Raw genomic sequence first — 23,391 nt, 5'->3', positions numbered from 1 at the left:
TCACTGACTCAAATATGACAAGGAATTTAGCTGTCCTAAACATCAGAAGTACCATTCATAAAAAGTTTCTGTCTTGCAGCCTTCCTATCACACTTGTTCCTAATTTGGTTCCATGAGTGTTGGGCTGCCATTAAATCACATTCTACTTTAATACACCAGAAATTTAGTAATAAATGTAAAAAAAACACCAAGAGAATAAACAATAAAAACTCAAAGTAAGACAGTGGGCAGAAAGTGTTTGTCAGAAGTGATCACATAGAGCCAATAAGTAACTTATATTCTAGTATTTTACACTAACATTGTGGCAAAGAGTGATTTCTTCAGCGATTCATCAGCAAATAATACAGTACAGTTACTCATCTTTTACCCTTTGACACAGCAATTTTTAAGAGAGACAGAAGTTTATCTTACAAACTGTTATTCCTCATCCTCGAGTTTTACTTTCAAGCTATAGCTGAGTTAAAATTTTTATTTTATTTTATTTATTTTAATTCCATTTATATCCCGCCCTTCTCCGAAGACTCAGGGCGGCTTACAAGCTGGCAGAAGTGATACAGAAGTGCAAGCTTTCGATTTATGCCTTTGTTAGCAGCTGCACAGCAGAAATGGTGAAAAAGGACAAAAGTACACAATAGGAAGTCATTTGACAACAATTTCAGGACTCTTTAATAGGCAACTAAGCACAAAAAGCACAATTAATTACAAATTCATAGGCATTAAAGGTGTTTCAACAGACAAATCTTTTGATATAAATATAATGTAACCTGTTATTCACAGCAATTTGAAACCAGTGGCCACAGAAAATGTAGTTTTAAATACAAAGTCCCTCTTACTACTCTTTCGCTTGCATTCTGTTATCTAAATCTCTTTTGTACACTGTACATAAAACACAATTACATTCCTTAAAAGCAAGAGGAATCAACTTTTAGCTCCAAGCCCATGGTCAACCATTCTTCTAACCACATGTTCCAGTTTAATCATAAATCATCTGAACTGGTTGCAAAGTTTACAGCTCACGGCATGCAGGATCCTAAATACTTTTGTCTAAATGCCACAAATTCAAATAAATGTGCAGATGGCAGTAACGATGACAACAATGACAATGCAATAGAAAATCTCAAGTGAAAACATGGAATGCTTTCAATCATAATGCCGTAAGTTATGATCACATGACTTTAACAATAGTTTGCAGCTATCCAACTAAACCTTCAAGGAAACCCAGAAAAAGTACAAGATAATTTCTATGAACAATAATAAAAATACAGCGTTTATACGTGCGTGTTTTGCCTGAAAATTACATGCTGGGAAGTTTCCTTGCCGTATCAATGTACAACTGGGATGTATTCAGAAACGGGATCTTATGCATAATTTCAATCATTTATGAATTTTATCTAATGTCATATGAGTAGACTTCCTTTTGCACACTGAAGCACTATATTCCTCTTTTTTTTCCATTATTCCCAAATTCTCCTATTTACCAATAGGGTCCATTCCCTTGACAAATGAATACATTGGGATGCAACCTTGTGTATCTATTAATAAGAACCAAGGGAGCTCTTCGCGTGAAAACAGGGTAAACTTATGCAGCTGGGCATCCTCACTTCTAATTATTCACAGAATTATGGGTATAGTGCAGCTATAATACATGTTATTATTTTAGTTTGGTTTCTCGACGCAAAAATCCGTACAGTATTTAAGGTACGAATGTCTCTCAATTTATATTAGACAAATAGTTTAGCAAAACAATCATTGTCACTGACAATCTATTCTTCACTATCGGTTAACAAACAGCAGGATACAGTGCTTTTTTCAAAGCGATTTAGAATACCAGGAGAATATCTGCCAAGTTTCATGCTTCACAGGCAAACTCCATTCTCATATCCTACAACCAGCTCTGCATCTCTTCTTGGTATCTCTCTGGATCAATGAAAGGTTTATCAATGGATCGGATCATTATGTCACCGCAATATACACACTCAGCTGCCACAATATCATCTATGTCAGCTTTTGTCTGTTCTCGACTTGGTTGACCTTTTCCTTGACCAAGAGTATCTGTATCCTTGTGGCGGTGATGGGATTTGGAAGGCTGGCTTGCAGCCAGCAGCTTCTTTTGAAGGTCTTCCAGTTTAGCTTGCTTATAGGCAGGCAAGTTTGGGTAAACTGCCTGTAGAAGGCAATCATAGTGAAACATGTGGCCACACAGAAAAAGGTAAAAAGGACGGTTTAGAAGGGGAAACTCGCACGCTGCACATTTTTCTTGTGGTTCAACAGAGCCATATTTGTTTCTCATCTCCTGAATGTCCTCCCTGATCCTTTCAGCACTTTGGGTTGCTTCCTCCATCTCTGTCTTCAGCTCCTCTATGTGCTTGTTATAGGCCTCTAGAGAGTTGCAGATAGCTTCCTTGAAGTGGTCAATGGTGACAAAGTCTGGGAAGAAAGGCAAGACATCTTCAATCTTCAGCAGATTGCAACTAGAAAGGCAAGCCATTGCCTTCTTAACATCCTTCTCTTCTTGTACTACATGACGAGCAATCTTCAGCCACAGCTTCTTTCTCAACTCCTCATCCTCTTCGGGTAGATCTGCACAGGATTTTGCCATATCTACATCCACCTTAAAGAGAGAAAGAAAAAAAACAGAAAGAAGGGGGGGGGAAGGAAACAGTTATACTCTCTTATAAAAAAACACTGTTGAAAAAATGTGAGAGATAATATTGAAAACAACAACACAGGGATACAAGAACAGATATTTGTAGATACATCTTCAGCCAATACTGGATACTGTTTTAATAGTGGCAGATCATTTTAGAGATCAGACGTTCTAAGATGCAACAAGCCTAAAGTAGTGGGAGAATAACGTTGTTTTTTTCCTTAACCCACCCTATCCCTTTGTGCTGGGGGATTCCTAACCTGAACTCTGCCTTCAATCTCTGTTTATCAGCTTCCCATGAACAATGTAAAGTTGCTGTTGAGATAAAAGTTGGCCACAGGTCCTTGATTTACAAACAGTTGTTTAACATTGTCTGAAGTTGCTGTGACCTCAGAGAAGTTATTTATGACCCATCCTTGAACTGTCCCACTACTTCCACAGTCACATGATCACATTTTGGGTAGATGGCAACCAACTGGTGTTTACGATTGCATCATCCTGTGGTCATGTAATCACACTTGGTGATAAATGTAAAACTAGATTCAGATTTACAGTGGATATAGAAAGTCTACACAGCCCGGTTCAAATGTCAGGTTTTTGAGTTGTAAAAAAAATCAGATCAAGATAAAATACTTTAGATTTTTGTTCTACCTTTAATATAACATATAACCGTGGTGGCGAACCTATGGCACACGTGCCACAGGTGGCACGCAGAGCCGTCTCTGTGGGCATGCGTGCTGTTATCCTAGTCCTAGGCCTTTAAGCTGGGTTTTATAACACCTTTTTGCTTTAGGCCTCTGCCGCCATGTGCAAAAAAAAAAAGATTCAATCAATTTCAACTTCTTGCGGGGGAAAAAAAAAGATCTCGCAAAGTTGGAATTGATTGAACTTTTTAGTCCCGCCCAGTCTGCCGTTACCACCATAGCCATGCCTACCCAATGAGCCACGCCCACCCGGCACCCGACAATACAAAAGTGGGTTTTGGGTTGCAGTTTGGGCACTCGGTCTCTAAAAGGTTCGCCATCACTGACATATAAGCTCTATGATTTCAACTGAAAAACAAACTGAAATCTTTTAGGCAGAAAATAACAATAAAAAACATACAATATGGTTGTAGAAGTGTGCACACCCCTTATAACAGGGGTGTCAAACTGCCAGCCCGCAGGCTGGACGCGTCACAAGGAAACCATGCCCACCCCATTGCCGTCAATGGGGAAAAAGTTCCGATATGTCACACGACGTCACGTGATGTTGCGCATTTGACACGTCTGCCTTATAAGGAGGGATATGGCTGTGTTCGGAATTAACCAATCACATTCAAACTGATAACTGGTAAATAGTAATCAGTACACACCTGCCATCAATTAACATCCATGCCCAGCTATTTTTTGCAAAAACCTGTATCAAGTGTGACAAAAGCATGTGGGAAAATGCGTTATGGTCTGATGAGACGAAGGATGAACTTTTTGGCCATAATTCCAAAAAGTATCTTTGGCGGGGGGGAAAAACAACATTACACATCACCAAAAGCACACCATACCCACAGTGAAGCACGGTGATGGCAGCATTATGCTTTGGGGCTGCTTTTCTTCAAATGGAACTGGGGCTTTAGTCGAGGTGAAGGGAATTATGGACTGATCCAAATAGCAGTCAATTGTGGCACAAAACCTTCAGGCCTCCACTAAAATGCTGATCATGAAGAGGAATTTTACCTTTCAACATGACAACAAAACACACCTCCAAATCAACAAAAATGGCTTCACCAGAAGATTGAAGTTTTGGAATGGCCATGCCAGAGCCCGGACCTGAATCCAACTGAAAATCTGCAAGGAAGATGCCCAAGGCTTGACGTGCCATGCTAATAGGCTCCTCCCTTAGAAGACTGAATACTGTCATAAAATCAAAGGTGCTACAGCAAAGTATTAGTTTAAGGCAGGGGTAGGCAACCTCGGCTCTTTTATGACTCATGGACTTCAACTCCCAGAATTCCTGAGTCAGGAATTCTGGGAGTTGAAGTCCATGAGTCATAAAAGAGCCGAGGTTGCCTACCCCTGCCTTAAGGCGAGCCCACACTTATGCAACCATGCTATTGTATTTTTATTTATTTTTCCCCCTAAAAGTTTTCACTTTTTCACTTTGAATTGTACAGCTTACATTAAAGGTGGAAAATATTCTGAAGTTGATTTATCCTGATCTATTTTTTTTTTTACACCTCAAAAACCTGATATTTTAACAGGGGTGTGTAAACTTCCTACATTCACTGTATGACATGATTTGCTTAATGACCACCGTAAAAACAGTCATAAAACCAAGTCCAGTCACATGGTGACACGACTGCAATGACTTACAATCAGAATTCTGGGCACAACTGTGGTTGTCAGTCAACGACTACCTGTAACAGGCCTTCATCTAAATATAGCAAGATAATTTTCACTTTAGAGAATCTGTTCTAATAGCGTTTATTTTCTAATCAGTAAATGCAACAGTAGTTTTCTAATTCACTCTTGGTCTTCAGTCCATCTTAGAATCCTGACTACCCTTTCAGTTTTTTAGATGATTATTTAAAAGATCCTGTTATTCCAAGGAGAACAATTAAGGCAACCCGTTATTTATACAGAAGCATATTTACCTGTAAAGCTAGATCAACAGCTTCTTCATACATCTCCATAACTTTATAAACATGAACACAAGCTCGGTGGTGGCCATGTTCTGCGCAAAGCCTAAGTGCGTACTTCAGGTCATAATGGATACTATCAGCAAAGGTTCCAGCATGTTCCAAGTATGACAGTAATGAGTCAGGTCGACACAAAGCATAGAGGGACAGCAAATAATTGTGAATGGCCTCTTGAGTTTCTTCTAGCTCATTCACACAGAACTCCATGTATCGAATGGCTTCGTTGATCTGCTGGGTACTCCCACTCTGACTGTAGGTGACAAGGGCAGGAATTAGCCTCTTTGCATCCAATTCCTTGCCCATTTCAATCCAAGCATCTACCACTTTCTTAGGCATATGCTGGATCAAAATTGGAGAAAACTTGTAAAAAAGCTCCTCGTTCTTGATTCTGGAGAGGACTTTTAATGCTTCATTATAATTTTCATGTTGGCAGTAATGGGCGATCACTCGCTCATAATCATTCATTATGACAGCAAAGTATACCATGTGGTCTGTGTCCCCATGACTCGCCAACAGCTCATGAATAGTTGATCGATTGTTGCGGAACGAGTCTTTGATTTTGGGGCTACTCAAGAAATTCCGAAACTTCTCCTTGGTCTTCTCATAGAGGTCTTGTTTTGAGCCGTCCCCTTCCAGCACCCCCAAGCGATTTAAATATAGTTCAGTTAACCAAGTGGTCAGCAGAGTTATTTGCGTTGTTTCAGACTGCTTCAAGCTAGCGAGTTTCTTTATCAAAAATTCCATCAGTGCCTCTTCCTGTTTAGCTTCAATAAACTTAAGAGCAATCTCCTCAAAGTAATTTTGGGTCAGTGCGTAACACTTTGCACTATCCAGATATCTCTTGTTTTGGAAACAGTATTCTGCTTCTTTTGCCAGCACAATGTCTAGGCACTCGGGGCGTTCCTTACAGTACTCTTTAGCCAAATCAAACTTGTTGATGTTCATGTACATCTTCCACACATCACGAGATTCTCGCTGAACGTTATACCGAAACACAACTTTCTCAGTGTGGATCCAGATTTGTCCAAATGCAGGATCTTTGATCATACGCTTTAGCGAGCCAAACTTTTCCAAGAATACGTCCTGGAAGACAACTTGCCCATTCAAAGTGCATACAGCCTTCACTCTATCAGGAAAAAGCAGCAGGAAATGAAACTGTGTGAGCACTATGGAGATGGGCTTATTGGCTAGTGTATCTACATCGGAAGGATACTCCCACACTTGCTCGTCACTCAGAACAGAATCAGGACGTCCATAATCCAGAGAGCCATACAAGATCCCATTTCCCATCATCCAAGCAAAAGCGCTGGGCGAAGAACGAAGCTTGGGAGTGTAGAATGCAATTTCACTGTAGCCGAGACTAGCCGGAAACTCTCGAAATCCAGGCAAGTGATCTTCAGGCATGTTAAATATGGTGCCAAAGGCTTGCGGCTCTGACCCTTCCGGAATCTTGCCAACAAACTGGAAAAGCCGCTTATGAGTGGTGGCAATGATAAACCATTTCCCATCAACTCCTCGTTCTATTTCAAGGCAACAGACTGGGGCAGGACCAGCTTCTTCCTCCAAGGTATAAATCAGACGGAAATACTGATCAGGATTAGTACTAAAGAGACTGCCTTCAGAGACAGAAATCTCTGCCTCGTATATTTGGCCTTGTGATGTTCCAACCAAAATGGGGCCTGTGTTTATCTCTGTACCAAAAATTTTATTCCAACCCACACTTTCAATCAAGTGACCTTTCCAACGGGAAAGAAGCCGTATCTTCTGAGTACTTCTGTTCAAGTAGAGACACTCATTGCTATTCAGGGCGATGATAAGATGAGAACCTGCGGAGAAAGAGGGTGAAAAGGAATTAACCTAGAATTACAGGAAGGACCAAATGTGAAGCTTGGATGTTTCAGATGCTACGGATTTAGATTTCACAGTCCCCAAATATTCAAAAATATTCAGGATTATATTTGTCAGAGTCCTGCTGGATAGTTTTAAGGGCTTGCTAAAACAGTCTAAACTAAGGAGAAACTTCCTGACAGGACAATTAACCAGTGGAACAGCTTGCCTCCAGAAATTGTGGGCGCTCCATCACTGGAGGTTTTTAAGAAGAGGCTAGACAGCCACTTGTCTGAGATGGTATAGGTCCCCCTGCTTGAGCAGGGGGCTGGACTAGAAGACCTCCAAGGTCCCTTCCAGCTCTATTCTATTCTAGTCAGCATCCAGTTTTCAATAGCTTGATATCTATAAAAAGCCATCAAGAAAACAAATCAGATTTTCTGAGAGAAAATACACTTGAGATAAAACGCAAATAGTCAGAACACAATGTTTGGACTCCTTGCTGAAAATATCAACCAGCATTCTGTAATCCCTGTTATCCTCTTACCTGTGTGGTCCAAGAAAAGCTTATAAACACTGGCTTCATCTTTTCGTCCGAGTTCAACCTGATTAGGCTCATCAGCCTTGGCTACGTCAAGTCTACAGAAAAAGGGAGGCAAGCAAACTCTTTGAAAGATTGGAAGAAAACAGAGAGGAAACACCGTCATAAAAACAGTTTATGAACACAGTTTCATGCAATTTTTTTCCCCAAAATAAGATTTTGTATTTTGTAAATCTACCCTGCGCCCTAAGCATTTCAACCAAGATCATGAGACTAAGAACTGCCACTTTCAATTCAAGAGTCCATGAGTTTATTGAGGCACAAGTACTATTTATAGCAATAATAAACAGCACGGAACCTCATTATCTGAGGGGATCTGTCTTTGCTGTGAATCTTCCTAGTTATCTGAATGAGCCAGAGAAAGACCCTTTTGAAAGGGCCCCCATGATCAGAAGTTCACCATCTGGTACTCGTGTAGCATCCTGCTAGGAAATGCTTTCCCCAGGAAGAAGCAATTGGATCCATTTTCCCAGTATAATTTCTGTTAATTCTGATGACTATTAAAGTACGGTCTGAGGGCAAGTTATTATAAAAATACGTATTTTACTTTTGTACATGCAGTTAATAGGCCATTGAATATAATTTTCACCAGGGGTAACCGGTGGCTGATTTTTCTTTTCTTTCCAGCGTTAAGCTTATCCTCAAACACAGATCTACACAATTTAACTGCTGTATTTTGCATAACATGTTATGCCCAAAGAAGCAATGTCATGGTCAAACGTGACGGTCTGGTTTACACAATATGCAAGAAAATTACAAAATTCCCCAGATGCAGAGAGAATGACAATCTATTCATCTTCTTTTTAGCCTAATTTAGTATGTTGTACAAGCCCAAATGTAAAATAATAAAACGCAAGGTATAAAAAAGCAAATTTATTCAAAACTCGAAGGACTCAGAAATCAATCTTGAAAACTGACAATCTCAAAATTTCCATAAAATCAGGAAAAACATTTCTTCTTGTCTCTCACATTTGAAATTACTTTAATGCTAGGTCATTTTTTAAAAAAATCTAGTCCAGTAAAATCCACTCTGGCTAAGAGAAGCTTTTGAGGGTACAGCGTTATCAGGGTACAAGTTGATTTCTTTTTTGATGTTCTTTTTTTCCTGAAAATATCAGCTATAGATTCTAAGATTTTAACTCCCAGAATAACAATCAGTATTTTTTCCAAGTCTGGGTGGGATGCAAGCTACATTTTGCAACAACAAGGTACAAGAAATTAACAAAAATATCAGCCATTTTACTGTATACATAATCTGAAGGAGAGGGAAGACATACATAAAGCACTGCCCTGGTCAGCATATATTTCTATTTAAGTATGGGAGATATACCTGAATGTACAGTACTCTTCTCACTAAAGCCAGAGAGAGACTTTTGATAATCTTCCAAATGAACTCTAATAAATTAGTGTATTATGATTGACTAGGCACAAAACTGCAGGGCCTTCTCCAGTCACCAAGAGTCAACAATGGGAGGGAGGGTGGGCCTCAAAATGGATCTGCTAGAATGTCAATGGGTGCAGCAAAATGGAATGATATTAAGTCTGAAGGCCCAGACTCTGCACTGGTTTCCAGACTAATTCAAAATCTCCATGGCTATATTTAAAGTCCTAAGTGACTTTAGATTCAACATCTGAAGGAATGCTTCTCTAGCTATATCAGCCTTCCCTATTAAGTTCTGCAAGGAAGGCTCTCCTTAAACAAATCATATTCATGATGTGCTAATCAGAGAAAGGATATTCTTACAAAAGAATGTTATGCTAAGATCTTGCAATCTAATCTTGCAATTATCACAGTCCAATTCAAACTTTTATTTCCCTACCCTTTTAATGCTTTTATTTTTTATGTTTAATAAAGCAGAGACAATTCTGTTCTGATTTCTTTTAAGAGATAGTAAAGATCTGTAAAGATATGTAAAGAAACTAAGTAGTGCTTACCTAAATATTATGTCTTTTCCAAGACTCATACACAGTTGGTTAGATGAGACAATCATACTATTAATCTTCTTGGGAGGTGTGAAGTCAATTCTCTGTTTGTTAAAAATTGGTGTTTCTTTTTCCAGGCGAGCATTTACATATCCTTAAAAGCAGGAAAGAAATCAATAGTTCTTTAAAACAAAATCAAACAGCAATGCAACCCAAGATTTTACAAGATTTTCCCTCCCCCATTCCAGTCCTACAAAATGAAACCTCCATTTATGTTAATTAGTTGCTAATACTTTTATTACCTGATTGATTTTGACCCACTTTTTTCTTCAATTCTGGAATAACAGGGAGTGGAGTGAGAAGCAAAATAGATGCCTTAAGAAGTCTTAAGATATAGTGTTAACACATCCACCTTGTAATAACCCCAGACATCCCCAAAAGTTGATCCTGGCCCCACTTACTCTTTTAGAGTTGCTTCTGACATGACAGGGTACAGCCCATAAGCTGACATTGCACTTTCCTAATACAGGATATCACTGAGGAGATTTTACTAAGCAGAAGGAACATGTATTATAAAGCTTGAGAAATTCAAGTAGGTTTAAGTCTATAGTTTTGCCAAAGCAAATATATCCCAAGATCAGAGAGAAACTCATTGCATGCAAGTGAAATGGAACATTACATAATTCTTGTGAAACAAAACAGAATGTGTGGTCAAGTACAAACAGATTGCATCAGAGCTTTGAGACCACATATGACTTTACATATGCCCGCTTTTTTAGGCCTGTTTCTTACAAATACACAAAGTACCATAAAACCTTTTAAATAAAGTCTGCTAAAAGGATAGGCCCAATTTACTACAGGATAAATAATAGGAAAGGGACAACCGCTTGTGGGTAAAATAATAAGAGTTTCACTGGGATCGGAAAGGAACTTTTACGCAGAATTGTGAGCCTGGGAAAATTTTACTGGTAATATTTATTTAGAAGAACAAGAAAAACCACAGCAGTCTCTTTTTTTAACAATTAAAGTTGTGTACTATAAATTTCTTTTCCATTTTACCAGAAAGAAAACCCTGTTTCAGCATTTGCAAACTGTTTCATTTGTTGAAGCAATTCCTCCCCTCCACCACCCCCCCTCTCTCTCTTTTGAGAAGTTCCCTAAGAATGGTCCTCCTGGCATATTGTACAGCCACCTAGTGGCTGCCCTTAATAATAACTCTTTAATGTGAAAAAGGGCACACTGCCTTAAACAGAGCAGTTTCAACTTCCTATTAATTATACTTGTTTGTTTAAAGGAGTGAAACAAACACTAAAGAATTGGAAGGAACTGTGTAGCTGTTAAAGTATCATAAGCTTTAGGTTGCTAGCTCCATCAATGCAGTTAAATTAGTAACACGGTTTTTAAGTGAATCTGGTTTCCCCATTGACTTTCCTTTGCAAAAGGCAATCACATGACCGTGGGACACTGCAACCATCATAAATACATGCAGTTGTCAAGCAGCCAAATTTTGATCACGTGACCATGGAGATGCTGCAATGATTTCAAGTGTGAAAAATGGTCCAAAGTAACTTTTTCAGTGCCACTGTAACTTCAAATGATCACTAAATCAACAGTTGCAAGTTCAGGGCTACCCGTATTTAATCTCCTTTAAAACTACCGAATAGCTTCAGAAGGACTGCTATTCCACCTATTAATTACAGGAAGCAAGGGAAGCCTCTACTACTGAAATGACCTGAACAGGAATGAGAAACAGAATGAAACCTTTTCAAAACAGGAGCCAGATTATGGAATTCATCGGCCTTGTACATCAGGATCACTTTGAGTACTTTCAACTAGGTACATTTTAGTGCCCACTGTTATTCTCCAGATGTTGCACTGCAGACCACTATGGAGAAAACGGTAAAGGGCAAGGATATAATTTATTCTTAAAAATAAGCAAACGTATACTGTTCTAAGCAGAGGAGGGGAAAGGATGAGAAACTCAACTGAGAGTAGAAAATAGAAGAGAGGACAGGAATGAGTTGTACCAATTTTGTCTGAGACATTTAAAGATCAAAGCTGAGATCCTATTGCCCCCCACACTGCTTAAACTGTTTGTTTAGGAGAAAGTAATACTAGACTAAAAGGACATTAAAGTAACATGCTCGGCCATTTAGTCCATTCACAACCAAAAAGAACAAGCTCTGCCTTTAAAGGGACATTCTGGCACTTCATTTGCTGACCAAAAAAATATACTTCTAATCTGAATTCTTTCCTTCCTTCCTTCCTTCCTTCCTTCCTTCCTTCCTTCCTTCTTTCCTTCCTTCCTTCCTTCCTTCCTTCCTTCCTTCCTTTCTCTATCTATCTATCTATCTATCTATCTATCTATCTATCTATCTATCTATCTATCTATCTATCTATCTATCTATCTATCTATCTATATTATCAAGAAAAAAACTGAAAATCAGGAATACAGATTATAACAAATGTTGGTCATGCCAATGCGTTAACCAAGTAATGATGTTAGTATGCCAACATGCCGGATTATCTAAGGGAACACCTGCTGCCGGCATCAACTTCCCATCGTCCTGTGCGCTCCCACAGGGAGGGCCTTCTCAGGGTACTGCTGGTTAAGGAATGCCGACGGGTTATTCCCAGGGGAAGGGCGTTCTCTGTGGGCGCGCCGGCCCTATGGAACCAACTTCCCACGGAACTCAGGACTGCCCCCGACCTTCGCTCATTTCGCCGGGACTTGAAAACTTGGCTCTTCGAGCTGTTTGGCCCAGACTGAGGGGTTTTAATTTAATTTAATTGGGTTTTAGTTTTAATTTCAGGGACTGGAATTTAATTAATAGTTTTAACTGATTTTAATTTTTGTATGCTATGTTTTTTAATTTTCCCTGTAAACCGCCCTGAGTCCTACAGGAATAGGGCGGTATATAAATTTAAATAATAAATAAATAAATAATAAATATCTAAAAATAAGTTAATTTAAAATATGTTAACTGAAGAAGTAATTTTGTATAGAAATGCAAACAAAATGTGCCTGTTTTCCCTTTCTTAAGTTTCTTTCTCTCTCTCAAATTTTTAATTAAGAAAGCAATATGGCATATAGCATAATCTTTACCCTTCACTGCTTTTCAGAGGCAAGCTTCTTCAAAAGTAAAAAAGTAAATGGAATGGATGCAGCAAAGGCACTCCCACTGAAAACAAGCACTCAAAAAATATGCCATTGTTCACATTTTAAAAAGCTAGCAGATAGCAGGCTATCCAAACAACTGTGGCCATTTCCCCCCTTTTTATTACTGCTTAGCCATAACATTTTTTTAAAAGACTGTAGAAATTAATTCTTAATTAATTCTAAACTATACCGGTAGAAGCAATAATTTAGCAGAAAATTATATATCCCAAAGAAAAGCCCTCTTTTCTACCAAGATGAATCATATTAACATTACAGTTATTGAGCAATCCTACTTGTGGTTTTATTAACTCTTTCCTCCCTGCATCACATTTCTGCATTAACTTGGCACTATTTTTCACTGGCTAGTGATTTAGAATATGCAACACCATTAAGTCCACACAGTTAAGACACTGAATTCTTGGTCTCATGAAATATTCAAGTTACCGTATATGCTGCAGTCTTTTTTGTTTAGGTACCAGTTAATTTTTCACTAATGCTATCTAACAGAATTGAAAGAGATGGGCAGCAAACAAATTTAATAAATGAAAAATAAAATAAGTGATTTCTACTTAAATTTCTGGTTAAATACACTATGTTAAGGCGATCAAACCGGTCAGTCCTAGAGGAGATCAACCCTGACTGCTCTTTAGAAGGCCAGATCCTGAAGCTAAAACTCAAATACTTTGGCCACCTAATGAGAAGGAAGGACTCACTGGAGAAGAGCCTAATGCTGGGAAAGATTGAGGGCAAGAGAAGAAGGGGACGACAGAGAACGAGGTGGCTGGATGGAGTCACTGAAGCAGTAGGCGTGAGCTTGAATGGACTCCAGAAGATGGTAGAGGACAGGAAGGCCTGGAGGAACATTGTCCATAGGGTCGCGATGGGTCGGACACGACTTCGCAGCTAACAACAACAAATGTTTATCAAACTGACTTTCCCTGTCTCAGGAAAGCACCACAGTGTTGGATAGAATCCATTAAAGCCAGAGCAGTTGGATTAATTGAGTCTTTAGATTCGAAGTATAGTAACCGCTATAATGGTCTAGATTAGACTTAAACATTAGATAGTATCTTCCAAATTTTTAATCTAAGTGACTGGCTAATTATTTGGGGATGCAATTAAGCTTGCCTGCAGTCAGCTTTTATCAGGGTAACCTGATTTAGCCAGCATCTTGTAAAACCTTTCATCAGGTTTTGCATAATTTCCAGACTACAGAGCAATTCGAAGCACGTCCTGACGCTCAACATCAGCTCAACAGAGCTCATTTCGAGCGAAATATTTTTTATTTTTATTTATTTATTTTAATTCCATTTATATCCCGCCCTTCTCTGAAGACTCAGGGCAGCTTACAAGCTTAGCAGTAGCCTTCATCCTATGTATATGCCTGCTTATTAGGGCTTTCACACACACCCCAAGCGGCATTATTACAAAGTCAGCTTAATTGCCCCCAACAATCTGGGTCCTCATTTTACCTACCTCGGAAGGATGGAAGGCTGAGTCAACCTTGAGCCTGGTGGGATGCGAACCTGCACTAATTGCAGGCAGCTGGTGTTACTTAAGGAGGCATTAGCCCACTGCTCCACCAAGGCTCTTGATGTGTAGAAATGCCGCCCGAGGCTTTATGATCCGTTTTTTAAAAAAAATAAAATAGCGAAAGAAACCAAAATTTACCTTAAAATACGTCAAATGAACAGTGCCTAGCTTTTTAATGAAACGCGTCCCTTTCTGAAATGCTGAGAGTTGGGTGTGTCGGGAAAGGTCCGACATGTACACAATTCTACCGAGGTAACCACTGTTGCACACCAAGTTAACACGGAGCCCGGTCCGTGAAGAAACCCGTTAAGCCCACTAGCAAAAAAAAAAGACCATGTAAACACCGCGAGCCCGCTCTCCTTTCTCCTCGCCTACCCGTGTGCGGGATGCCCAAGTTCACACGACTCTGCTGCGAGGTGGTGGAGTTGGAAAGCGAGGCCACGTACTCGTCCAGAATGGTAGCCATGGAGGCGGAGGCAGCTGCTGCTGCTGCTGCTACTACTGCAGCGGCTTCGGTAGAGACGACCGCACTCCGTCCCCTCCCTGGCGATCCTCTCGAAGCCACCAGCCAGGCCGCAACGCCTCAGCCGATTCACATCATTGAAGGGCTTCGCTAGGGGCCCGCAGCACTTCCTGTTTCCTGTGGGAATCTAACCATAGAGATGTTCGCGTGAGAACGACAGGCCCTGCTCGGTCGGGAAAAAGCGTCATTGGACGCAGAGCGAGATGGTGCGTCCTCCCGACGTAGAGAGAGGATGGACAGAACAACGGAGGAGCTTTTTTCCTCTTCTAGCCCAACCATAGAGTAAAGACGCGTGTGTGTCTCGTCTTGGTTGTGGTGGGGAGCGGGGGAGGAGAACAAATTTTGTCAGATTGCAGAAGTACAAAAGGCAAAGGGCTAATATTACTTGGCTTTTTCAGCGGCCCGGTGTGATGTGAAATTGGTCTGAAGATGTGTGCGTGTACGCATTATGTGTATATGTATACACATACGCACGCACATACACTCAAATGTACGCCAGCTGGGGTACATCAGAACATGTTCCTTGGTTTATTTAGTGTGCTGCATGAATCCAGCTGTGTGATATATAGACTGATTTAAGGCTATGCCTTAACACGATTTTGGACTTGGCTTTTTTAACATCAGGCTTTTGGAATTAAATGGAATTTGTGTGAGGGTATTAAGGTAAATTGGGCTATGTATGTACATACTGATATGTTAGCCTGTGATCCCTAAAGAAGGTAGTTCTGAGTCTAAGAGAGATGAGCTGCCATCCATCACCTTCATAGACTATTAGCATAGCCCACCCCGGACAATTTAGAGACACTTTATAAATGTAATAGATTTCAGCAGGCACTTGTGGAATTTCCCAGCAATCTAGTGGGCAGTTCCATCAATTGCCTACTTAAGTCCTGGTGCTTTGGACAGTTGCTCCCTAGATGCCTTTGTTTGCTGATCAGAATTGGCTTCTTGGTTTACTGACAGTTTTTGGGAGATGAAGCAGCAGAAACAATGCCTGGAGCCCCAGTGGATGAAGAGAAGAAATGAAGAGCATGAGTACAAACTCAGGTTTGAGCATTAAGAGAATGTTGATAGTAAGGGAGGTGAAGTGTCTCTATTTCTATTATTTGGATGGATTGTCATTCAAGGCTTCTTTAGGATGGCAAACTCCCTTTAACCTAGGAAGACTAGATCTGTGGTCTAGTATCTGTGATAGAACTTAGGTGGAAGGGATCTTGGAGATCTTCTGGTTGAGCCCCCCCCCCCTCCGGTTCAAGCAGGAGAACCTATACCATCTCAGATAAGTGACTGTCCAGTCTCTTCTTAAAAACCTCCAGTGATGGAGCACCCATGATTTCTGAAGGCAAGCTGTTCCACTGGTTAATTGTCCTCACTGTTAGGAACTTTCTCCTTAATTCCAGCTTGTTTCCAACCATTGTTTCTTGTCCTGCCCTCTGGTGCTTTGGAGAATAATTTGACCCTCTCTTCTTTGTGACAGCCTCTCAAATACTGGATACTGGAATGATTGCTTTACACAATATTCTGCTGATAAAGTCTTGACTCTAAGAAGTCTGTGGGGAAGACCGGACCAATGCCCAGCCAAGTGGATTTCAATGAACAGGGAGCAGTGTACTCACTAGTAGGTTCCCTGTCACGTGTGGACTACTTTCGTGTTCCATTTGGCTCCTGTGGTCAGCTGGGTCCAGGAAGTAGATAATTATTTCCTGCAGGCTTGAAAGAGGTTGTGCCCTCTTTCTTGATCCAACTGTATTAGACAACCAGTCTCCAACATTCCCCCAAAAGAGAAGGTTGCTGGGAAGCAACTTCAGAGGACCCTAAACAAAGAACATTTTTTGGACCCTTTTCAGTTAGGGTCAGGCCTGGACATAATGGAAATGGTGTAGATCATGTTGCCTGATAACGTTTGCCAGAACCTAGATGGAGGAGTGTAGCCTGCTTAGTCCTCATATCCTTTGATACCACTGACCATGTCATCCTTCTGAATTGTGTGCAGGAGTTAAGGATTGAGGACATTGTGCTCCAGTGTTTCTAGTCTTTTCTAAATGAATTGTTCCTTCTACTTTTTAAAGTTCAGATGAAGTTATTGTTGCTTTTGATTATAGTGTGGCTGATGATACCTAGTTTGGACATCATCTCCCAAAGCCACTCAAATGATACAATTGAAGTTTTCTGCTAGTGCCAGGAAGCTGAGGGAATAAATATTTTAAAAGAGAAGGATTAATAATACAAGCATTTTTCCTTATCCTCCTTTTGCTCTCTTATAATTTTTCTAATTTGTTTTTTTAGCTTATGTCGTGATAATTGTATTCATTGAATAAAAAGAGGAACATTTCCTTAAAAAAGAGGCTTATTTGTACTCATTTCTCCTGTGAAAATAGCTCTGAGGAAAACAGTAGTTGAAAATCCATCTGTGTCCAGCTTTTCCAAAGGGGGCATGAAACAATAAAAACAGCAAGCTAGTGCTAGGTGCTATAAGGAAGCAAAAAAGGGGGGGGGCTTCTGAGATAAATTCAAATGCTTTTTTTTCACCAGTATATAAAAAAAAATCTTGTTCTGAGCAAAACAACTGGTAAGTAAACAAATTTAACATTTTTTTTAAAAAAAGTATTCTGGGCATAAATATCTGTAATTAAAGATTCATGGTGTGCTTCAATCATTAAATCCATAAATCATTTCTTTTTTTTCTTTTACAAAAAAGCCATAAAAGACTTTTTAAAAAGGACAGAGTTGCCAATTCTGCTAGTTCTGACAGTTTAACAATCCGCTCCTCCACTATGGGGATTTCAGGACTTTTCCATTTTTGTACGTGTAATAATTCTGTTGCTGTTAACCATATACAAAAAATAGCCTTACATGAATCTTTTTAAAGTTCAGTATCCTTAAGTTCAATAAAAACTTTTCTGAGTGTCTTCTTTTTGCAATATTAATTCTAAAAAAATTATATCATTGTATTTATATCCCAAATTTCTTGGCTTTTTCACAAGTCCACCATGCATGGTAAAATGTTCCATCCATGTGTTGCTCTTTTCAGATCAGACTGAACACCAAGGAGAGGCCATCAAGGCCTCCTATTTAAATCGAACAGGTTTGAACTGCCTTGTCTGTTGTAGCATTGTGGCCTTACTGTATATTTGAGTATTTTGGTGAGATTTGCCACAATGTTGTAGCTTGATCAGAACCATTTATAATGTTTCCATTTTTGTTTTAAGAGGAAAATGGAGAGATTTTCTCACGTTACTTTTGATGATTTGTGGGAAGACGTTTATCCCTTTCCTCTGAACTGAAAAAAGAATAAAGTTAGAGAAAAAGAATAGCCTGATTTCTTGTGAAATCTGGAACCGATGTTGGTAAAGTAATAACAGTATTTGGTGTGATTATTTCTAGTTTTAAATATCATAAAATGCATAGAGTATATTATTTGTTGTCTTCATTATTGCAAAAAAACAATACTGGGGAAAAATTAAATTGTTTTAAAAACAAAAGCAATTGAAACATAAATGCACATTTATGTAATTGATGACAGGGCCAGCTTCCTGATACAATTTCCATGGGTAAGGTTTCTTAAGGCTTTCTGAGTTTCTGAAGCAGCTGTAAACATTACCTGCATTCCAAAAAAATTTAATATATACCTTGTTCATTAGAACTACTTTAAAAGAAACAGCCATCCTGGTAGCCGAAATCCAAAACTTTCTGTAGCATTAGCTTGTATAGGAAAGAGCTTTCATTACATGCTAGTAATTTTTCTCCTGTGTCTGTACCACAATAATATATATTGCCTTATTAGTTAAACCTGATACGTTTAACCAGATTTATTTTTCCCACATACAGTAGAAGTTGGTGTTAATGGTTCCATTTAATTCTTCATTGCTATTTTTCTCCTCTAGGTGGCAACTCTTTACCAACAAAGATTATAACAAAAGCTAATGACCAAAGCAATAATACATGTATCAAAAGGCCACAAAATTAGCCACAAAATATTACAGTGCTATTTCATTGTTGTCTTCAAGTGACTTTTGTTGTAGGAGAAAAAAAGAGAAAAGTTTCTTAACTTTTGAGTGAATTTTAATCATTACACAATAAAGCATCCAAAATTGTGCAGATTTCTTTGTACTTTAGCAGTAAAATCTTATCTGCACTCGAAGTAAGATTGTAAAATACTGTATCTAAAACTATTTTAAAATATTGACCACATAATGTATAATTCAAAATATGCAACATAAAGATCCAAAATCAATATTAAGGCAATGTTTTACAAAGTTAACTGATGATTTAAAAAACTTCAGAGACTTATTCAGGCAGAATGGATTTAAATCCAAAAGAGTTTTTGGAACTCTTAAAAGAGCACAAGTATTTTAAAATATTTAATTAGACCAGGGGTAGGCAACCTTGGCTCTTTTATGACTTGTGGACTTCAACTCCCAGAATTCCTGATCCAGCCAAGGTTGCCTACCCCTGAATTAGACTAATAAATATACACATTACCTCAGTGAGGGCTTAATTCCTGCCGTCTCACTTCTCAGCATAGTTACTTTTTAAAAATCACAGTTCTCTACTTTAAGGATTTTCTCTTTTTTTAAATAGATACCTGAATCTACTGTATCCTATATTCTGTTACTTTTTTTACCATGTGTATATAATACAGATCCAGTGTACCATTGTATTTCAGGTCCTAATGACTTGTAATTAAAAATGTTTGAATTTCTAGTACTATACTTAGGAAACTTGTGACAGGTGTTTGATATCACAAAATATAAAGGTTTTTTTTTTCATTCAACAATCCAGTTTTTTTTAAAAAAATGTAAATTTTCCCCTGGTTTATAAAACAATAGGTAGTTGATCTCAGTGATTGCCTTTCATATCTTTGTTATAGCTGTATAAATGTTTCTCCATCTATCCAAATGCTTGCATGGGGAAATCATAGCCCATGCTAAAATGTTTGGATTCCCTGAATTCAGTCGATGGGCTTATGCTGACATAAATTACTTTATGTGATTGGGCTACAAGACTGTCCTGAGAAAGGTTAGATTTACCATTTCACTAAATCTGCTGCAGAACATCGCTTACTTGCTGGTACTTTATGTTGTGAGGACTGAGAATTGTGGCCTGTGGGTTATGCTTCAGCCATTGTGAATTGTTGCAGCTCAGTTGTTCAGTTGCTTCTGATTCTTTGTGACACAAATACTTTCTGAGGAACTTTTCTGAGGTCTTGTAGGATTGTGCTTGTCTCATCAATGATAGTATCTTGACATCTTTTCTTCTGTCAGCCTTTTCCTCCTGGGTTTCTTCCATTTTTCCAAACATTGGAGTCTTCCAAGGATTCTTGCTTCTGCATCTGTATGTCTAAAATATTCAAGATTTATTTATTTAGTTGACATATATAACCACCCAGGGCAGCTCGCAAGACTACAAAAACAGCAACCTTCCCATGCAACCATCCCAATAAAAACTCATGGTGCCTGAACAACAGTCTCCCACACAACAACACAGCATCTTGCTGGGCATTAACCTCATCTTTCTCCAACACTTTAGCTTCATTATTGGTCCCTCCAGCAATCAGTCTTGTTTTATTTCACTCATTAACAAACTGCTGGTTTTCCCCACAATACTAGATGTTCTCAACCATTTTTCCAGCACAATAAATCAAGGGCAACAAATTATCTTCACTCAGCTTTTCTGATGGTTGTGCTTTATATTATAACCATATATTACAATGGAGAAAATCATGGCCTTGACAAAGCATACTTTTATTGTTGATGCATCCAGAGGCTAACTTTGTACTAAGACATAATTTGGTGTGCTGCTTAGCACAAAATCCACTCTTTGTCTTTTAATCAATAACTAACCTTAGAAATACAGAGGCTGTGTTCACATAAGATGCTGAACCTTAAAGCTCCAGGTTGAATTACTGAAAAATGGGATTTAATACTAACGGATTGATATGTTTATATCACATGCTATACTCATATAAATCACAGTATGGCTTAACACAATGGTCTCTTTGACACACTTGCTAAGATAGTGATGGAATTTCTACCCCATTTTTACTTAATCTGGCATACGAAAGCCAACCTGTATGTTCTGAACACTTTACTGTTTTGCTGTCAGAGAAAAATTGGGTAGCAAATCAGTCGAAAGCAGTTTCCCCGGTCTCTGACAAATGGGACATAGTGGACGTGCTCAGTTGTTCAGTGCTAATACCCATTCAATATTCACTGCAAGGCAACAAATTGTAAACAGTATTCCTATTTTCTAGTTTGACGTCTGCCACAGAGATAAGTTATTTGATCTATTCTGTTTAACTTCTGCATCAGAAGAAGACGGTACGATGCTTCTTTCTCAGGGACAATGGGCTTTGGAAATGGCAAATAATTCTGAACCAGTCAACATATTGGCAGTGCAGCAATACAGTATTTTGTTACGGTTAGAATTCTGTGTCACACTCAGCTTACAAAATTTCCCATCTCCGATTAACACAATACTTCTTTGCAGCATAATCTTGAGTTCTCTCAGAATGATCGTGACTGAAAGAGAGGATGTATTGTTTTTCATTTTCCTTTTGAAATTAGGGAGTTGGCTTTTCTTTCCCACAGTGCTGAGCTGTCAGAAGTGCGCAATGAATCAGCATTTGTTGACTCGGTCAATAAATAATTAAGCATGTGCTTGACAAGGAAGATACATGTTTCATCTCCAGAAATTATCTGCCTTGGTTTCACCAGGTCTATTGTGATTGTCTTTCTTGGGCTGCCTCTCGGGGATCCTGATTTTCCTCCCACCCCAGCCCCCCACAAAGTTTTTATCCTTGACTGACTGCAAACATCGCAAACTTCTATCTGGGTACACTCCCTTGATTTTATCTAACAGACTTCCTTCCAGGAATAGCTGCCTTGGATTGAAGGAGATGAGCATTCAGTCACCAAGAGCCGTGTGTCTTCTGTGTGAAAAGAGAAATCACCCTGCAGACATATTAAGCTAAAATTCTACTTAATGAATTGTAGAAGCTACCTGGAAGCCACTTGATCATGAAAAAGCAGCGTATAGATCTCTGGTGTTGAATCAAAGCATTCTGAGACAGAGCCACAATTTTATCCTGAGAAAAAGCATTATTTAGGTGTGGGTTAAGTGCTGCGTTGCTTGATTCCCATGAAATTCTTGGCTCTTTGTATTCCTTAGGAAAATACTAAGCAATCAAGATATAGAGTATAGTTGATTGTTGCGGTGAATTTTGTATGGGATGTTATTTATTTTTTTCATTGCTTTACACTGTAAACTGCCTAGAGCCACACAGTGAAGCATATTCACCAGCGGTGGATTTTTAAAGTGACAAACAAAGCCACAGTCTGGTGACCCTCCTCCAATGGATCCTGTTCAGTTTTTACAACTCTTTGCCAGAATGAAAGCTGTTCACACAATTAGTAGAGCCTCTCTGGGAGTTTTAGCAAGGTTAAATGGCCCAAAGCCAATCTAACCCATTACCATAACAAGGGACACTTCTCCCCAGGAAGAGGAGGACTAAAGACCCTGGCTGCAGGCCCCCAAGAGACCCAAAGATTAAACTTAAAGTGGGCTTTTATATTGGGCAATCCTTGGAATTCTTAACAACTTCTGTTACTGTTGCAATAACCTTAGTTATCAGGGACCTGCATCCTTGACTCTTTGGTCTACGCAATTTCCCATTCTGGTATCAGCAGTCAGAAAAACCAACAAATTGGTCAGTTCTCTGGTTTAATCTGTCACCATTCTTTACTCAAAGATGCCATTTAAAATTGAAAAACAGTGACCTAGCCATTCTGCTCAATAGGTCAATAAATCTTGACCTTTTATCAGTCATATAAAGGTAAATGTTGACCTATGGAGCAACGTCTCTGTTGTTTAAGACTAACAACTTTTGCTCCTCTGGTTTTTCTTGTTTGTAAACCATATAGTTCAACACAACGTATTTACCCCTCTCTGCCTTATTCTGAACCGTATGCCTATTAGAGTAACAGTCATATAGTTGAATTCCTCTACTTTGCATATCGTGACCTTTGATTTTGACTGTTTTTACAGAAAGCAAAAAGATGGTAAAATATTCTGAGGTAAAGGCAAGTGAGAAATGAAATCCCACTTTGCAGACCAGATTTATACTTATAAAAAGCATAGTTGCTCCTCATTTAACAACCGCAGTTGGGACTGGCAACTCCATTGTTAAGTGATGCAGTCTTTAAGTGAAATATTGTGTAAGGTAAAGGTAAAGGTTCCCCTGCACATGCGTGCTAGTCGTTTCCAACTCTAGGGGCTGGTGCTCATCTCCGTTTCAAAGCCGAAGAGCCAGCGCTTGTCCAAGGGCGTCTCCATGGTCATGTGGCCAGCATGACTAGACGCCAAAGGCGCACCGAACGCTGTTACCTTCCCACTGTAGTGGTCCCTATTTTTCTACTTGCATTTTTACGTGCTTTCGAACTGCTAGGTTGGCAGAAGCTTACACACTGTGTAAGCACACCCAATTTACATCGGTTCTGCTAGC

At 39.1% G+C, this 23,391-nt stretch overlaps 1 protein-coding gene across 1 annotated transcript; it reads right to left on the bottom strand.

Annotated features, from left to right (window-relative positions):
- Window positions 1-639: 639 nt before the first annotated feature.
- On the bottom strand, window positions 640-14,968 carry VPS18 (VPS18 core subunit of CORVET and HOPS complexes). Its single transcript, XM_081341461.1, has 5 exons — window positions 14,741-14,968; window positions 9,685-9,826; window positions 7,696-7,787; window positions 5,277-7,147; window positions 640-2,611 (listed from the first exon to the last, which is right to left on the bottom strand). The coding sequence occupies exons 1-5, from the start codon at window positions 14,829-14,831 to the stop codon at window positions 1,883-1,885; spliced, it is 2,925 nt and encodes a 974-aa protein (XP_081197587.1). The 5' UTR covers window positions 14,832-14,968; the 3' UTR covers window positions 640-1,882.
- Between the last annotated feature and the right edge of the window lie 8,423 nt (window positions 14,969-23,391).

Source organism: Vipera berus (assembly GCF_964194415.1).
Source record: "Vipera berus genome assembly, chromosome: 1".
Lineage (NCBI taxonomy): Eukaryota > Metazoa > Chordata > Lepidosauria > Squamata > Viperidae > Vipera > Vipera berus.
This window is presented reverse-complemented; position numbering and strand designations above follow the sequence as displayed.

Excerpts from the sequence above, each read along its gene's own strand:
- VPS18 (XM_081341461.1), bottom strand. The coding sequence starts at position 14,831 with ATGGCTACCATTCTGGACGAGTACGTGGCCTCGCTTTCCAACTCCACC. Across the intron at positions 7,148-7,695 it reads GCTTTTCTTGGACCACACAG|GTTCTCATCTTATCATCGCC; the intron begins GTAAGAGGATAA and ends CTTTCTCCGCAG. Across the intron at positions 2,612-5,276 it reads CTGTTGATCTAGCTTTACAG|GTGGATGTAGATATGGCAAA; the intron begins GTAAATATGCTT and ends TCTCTCTTTAAG.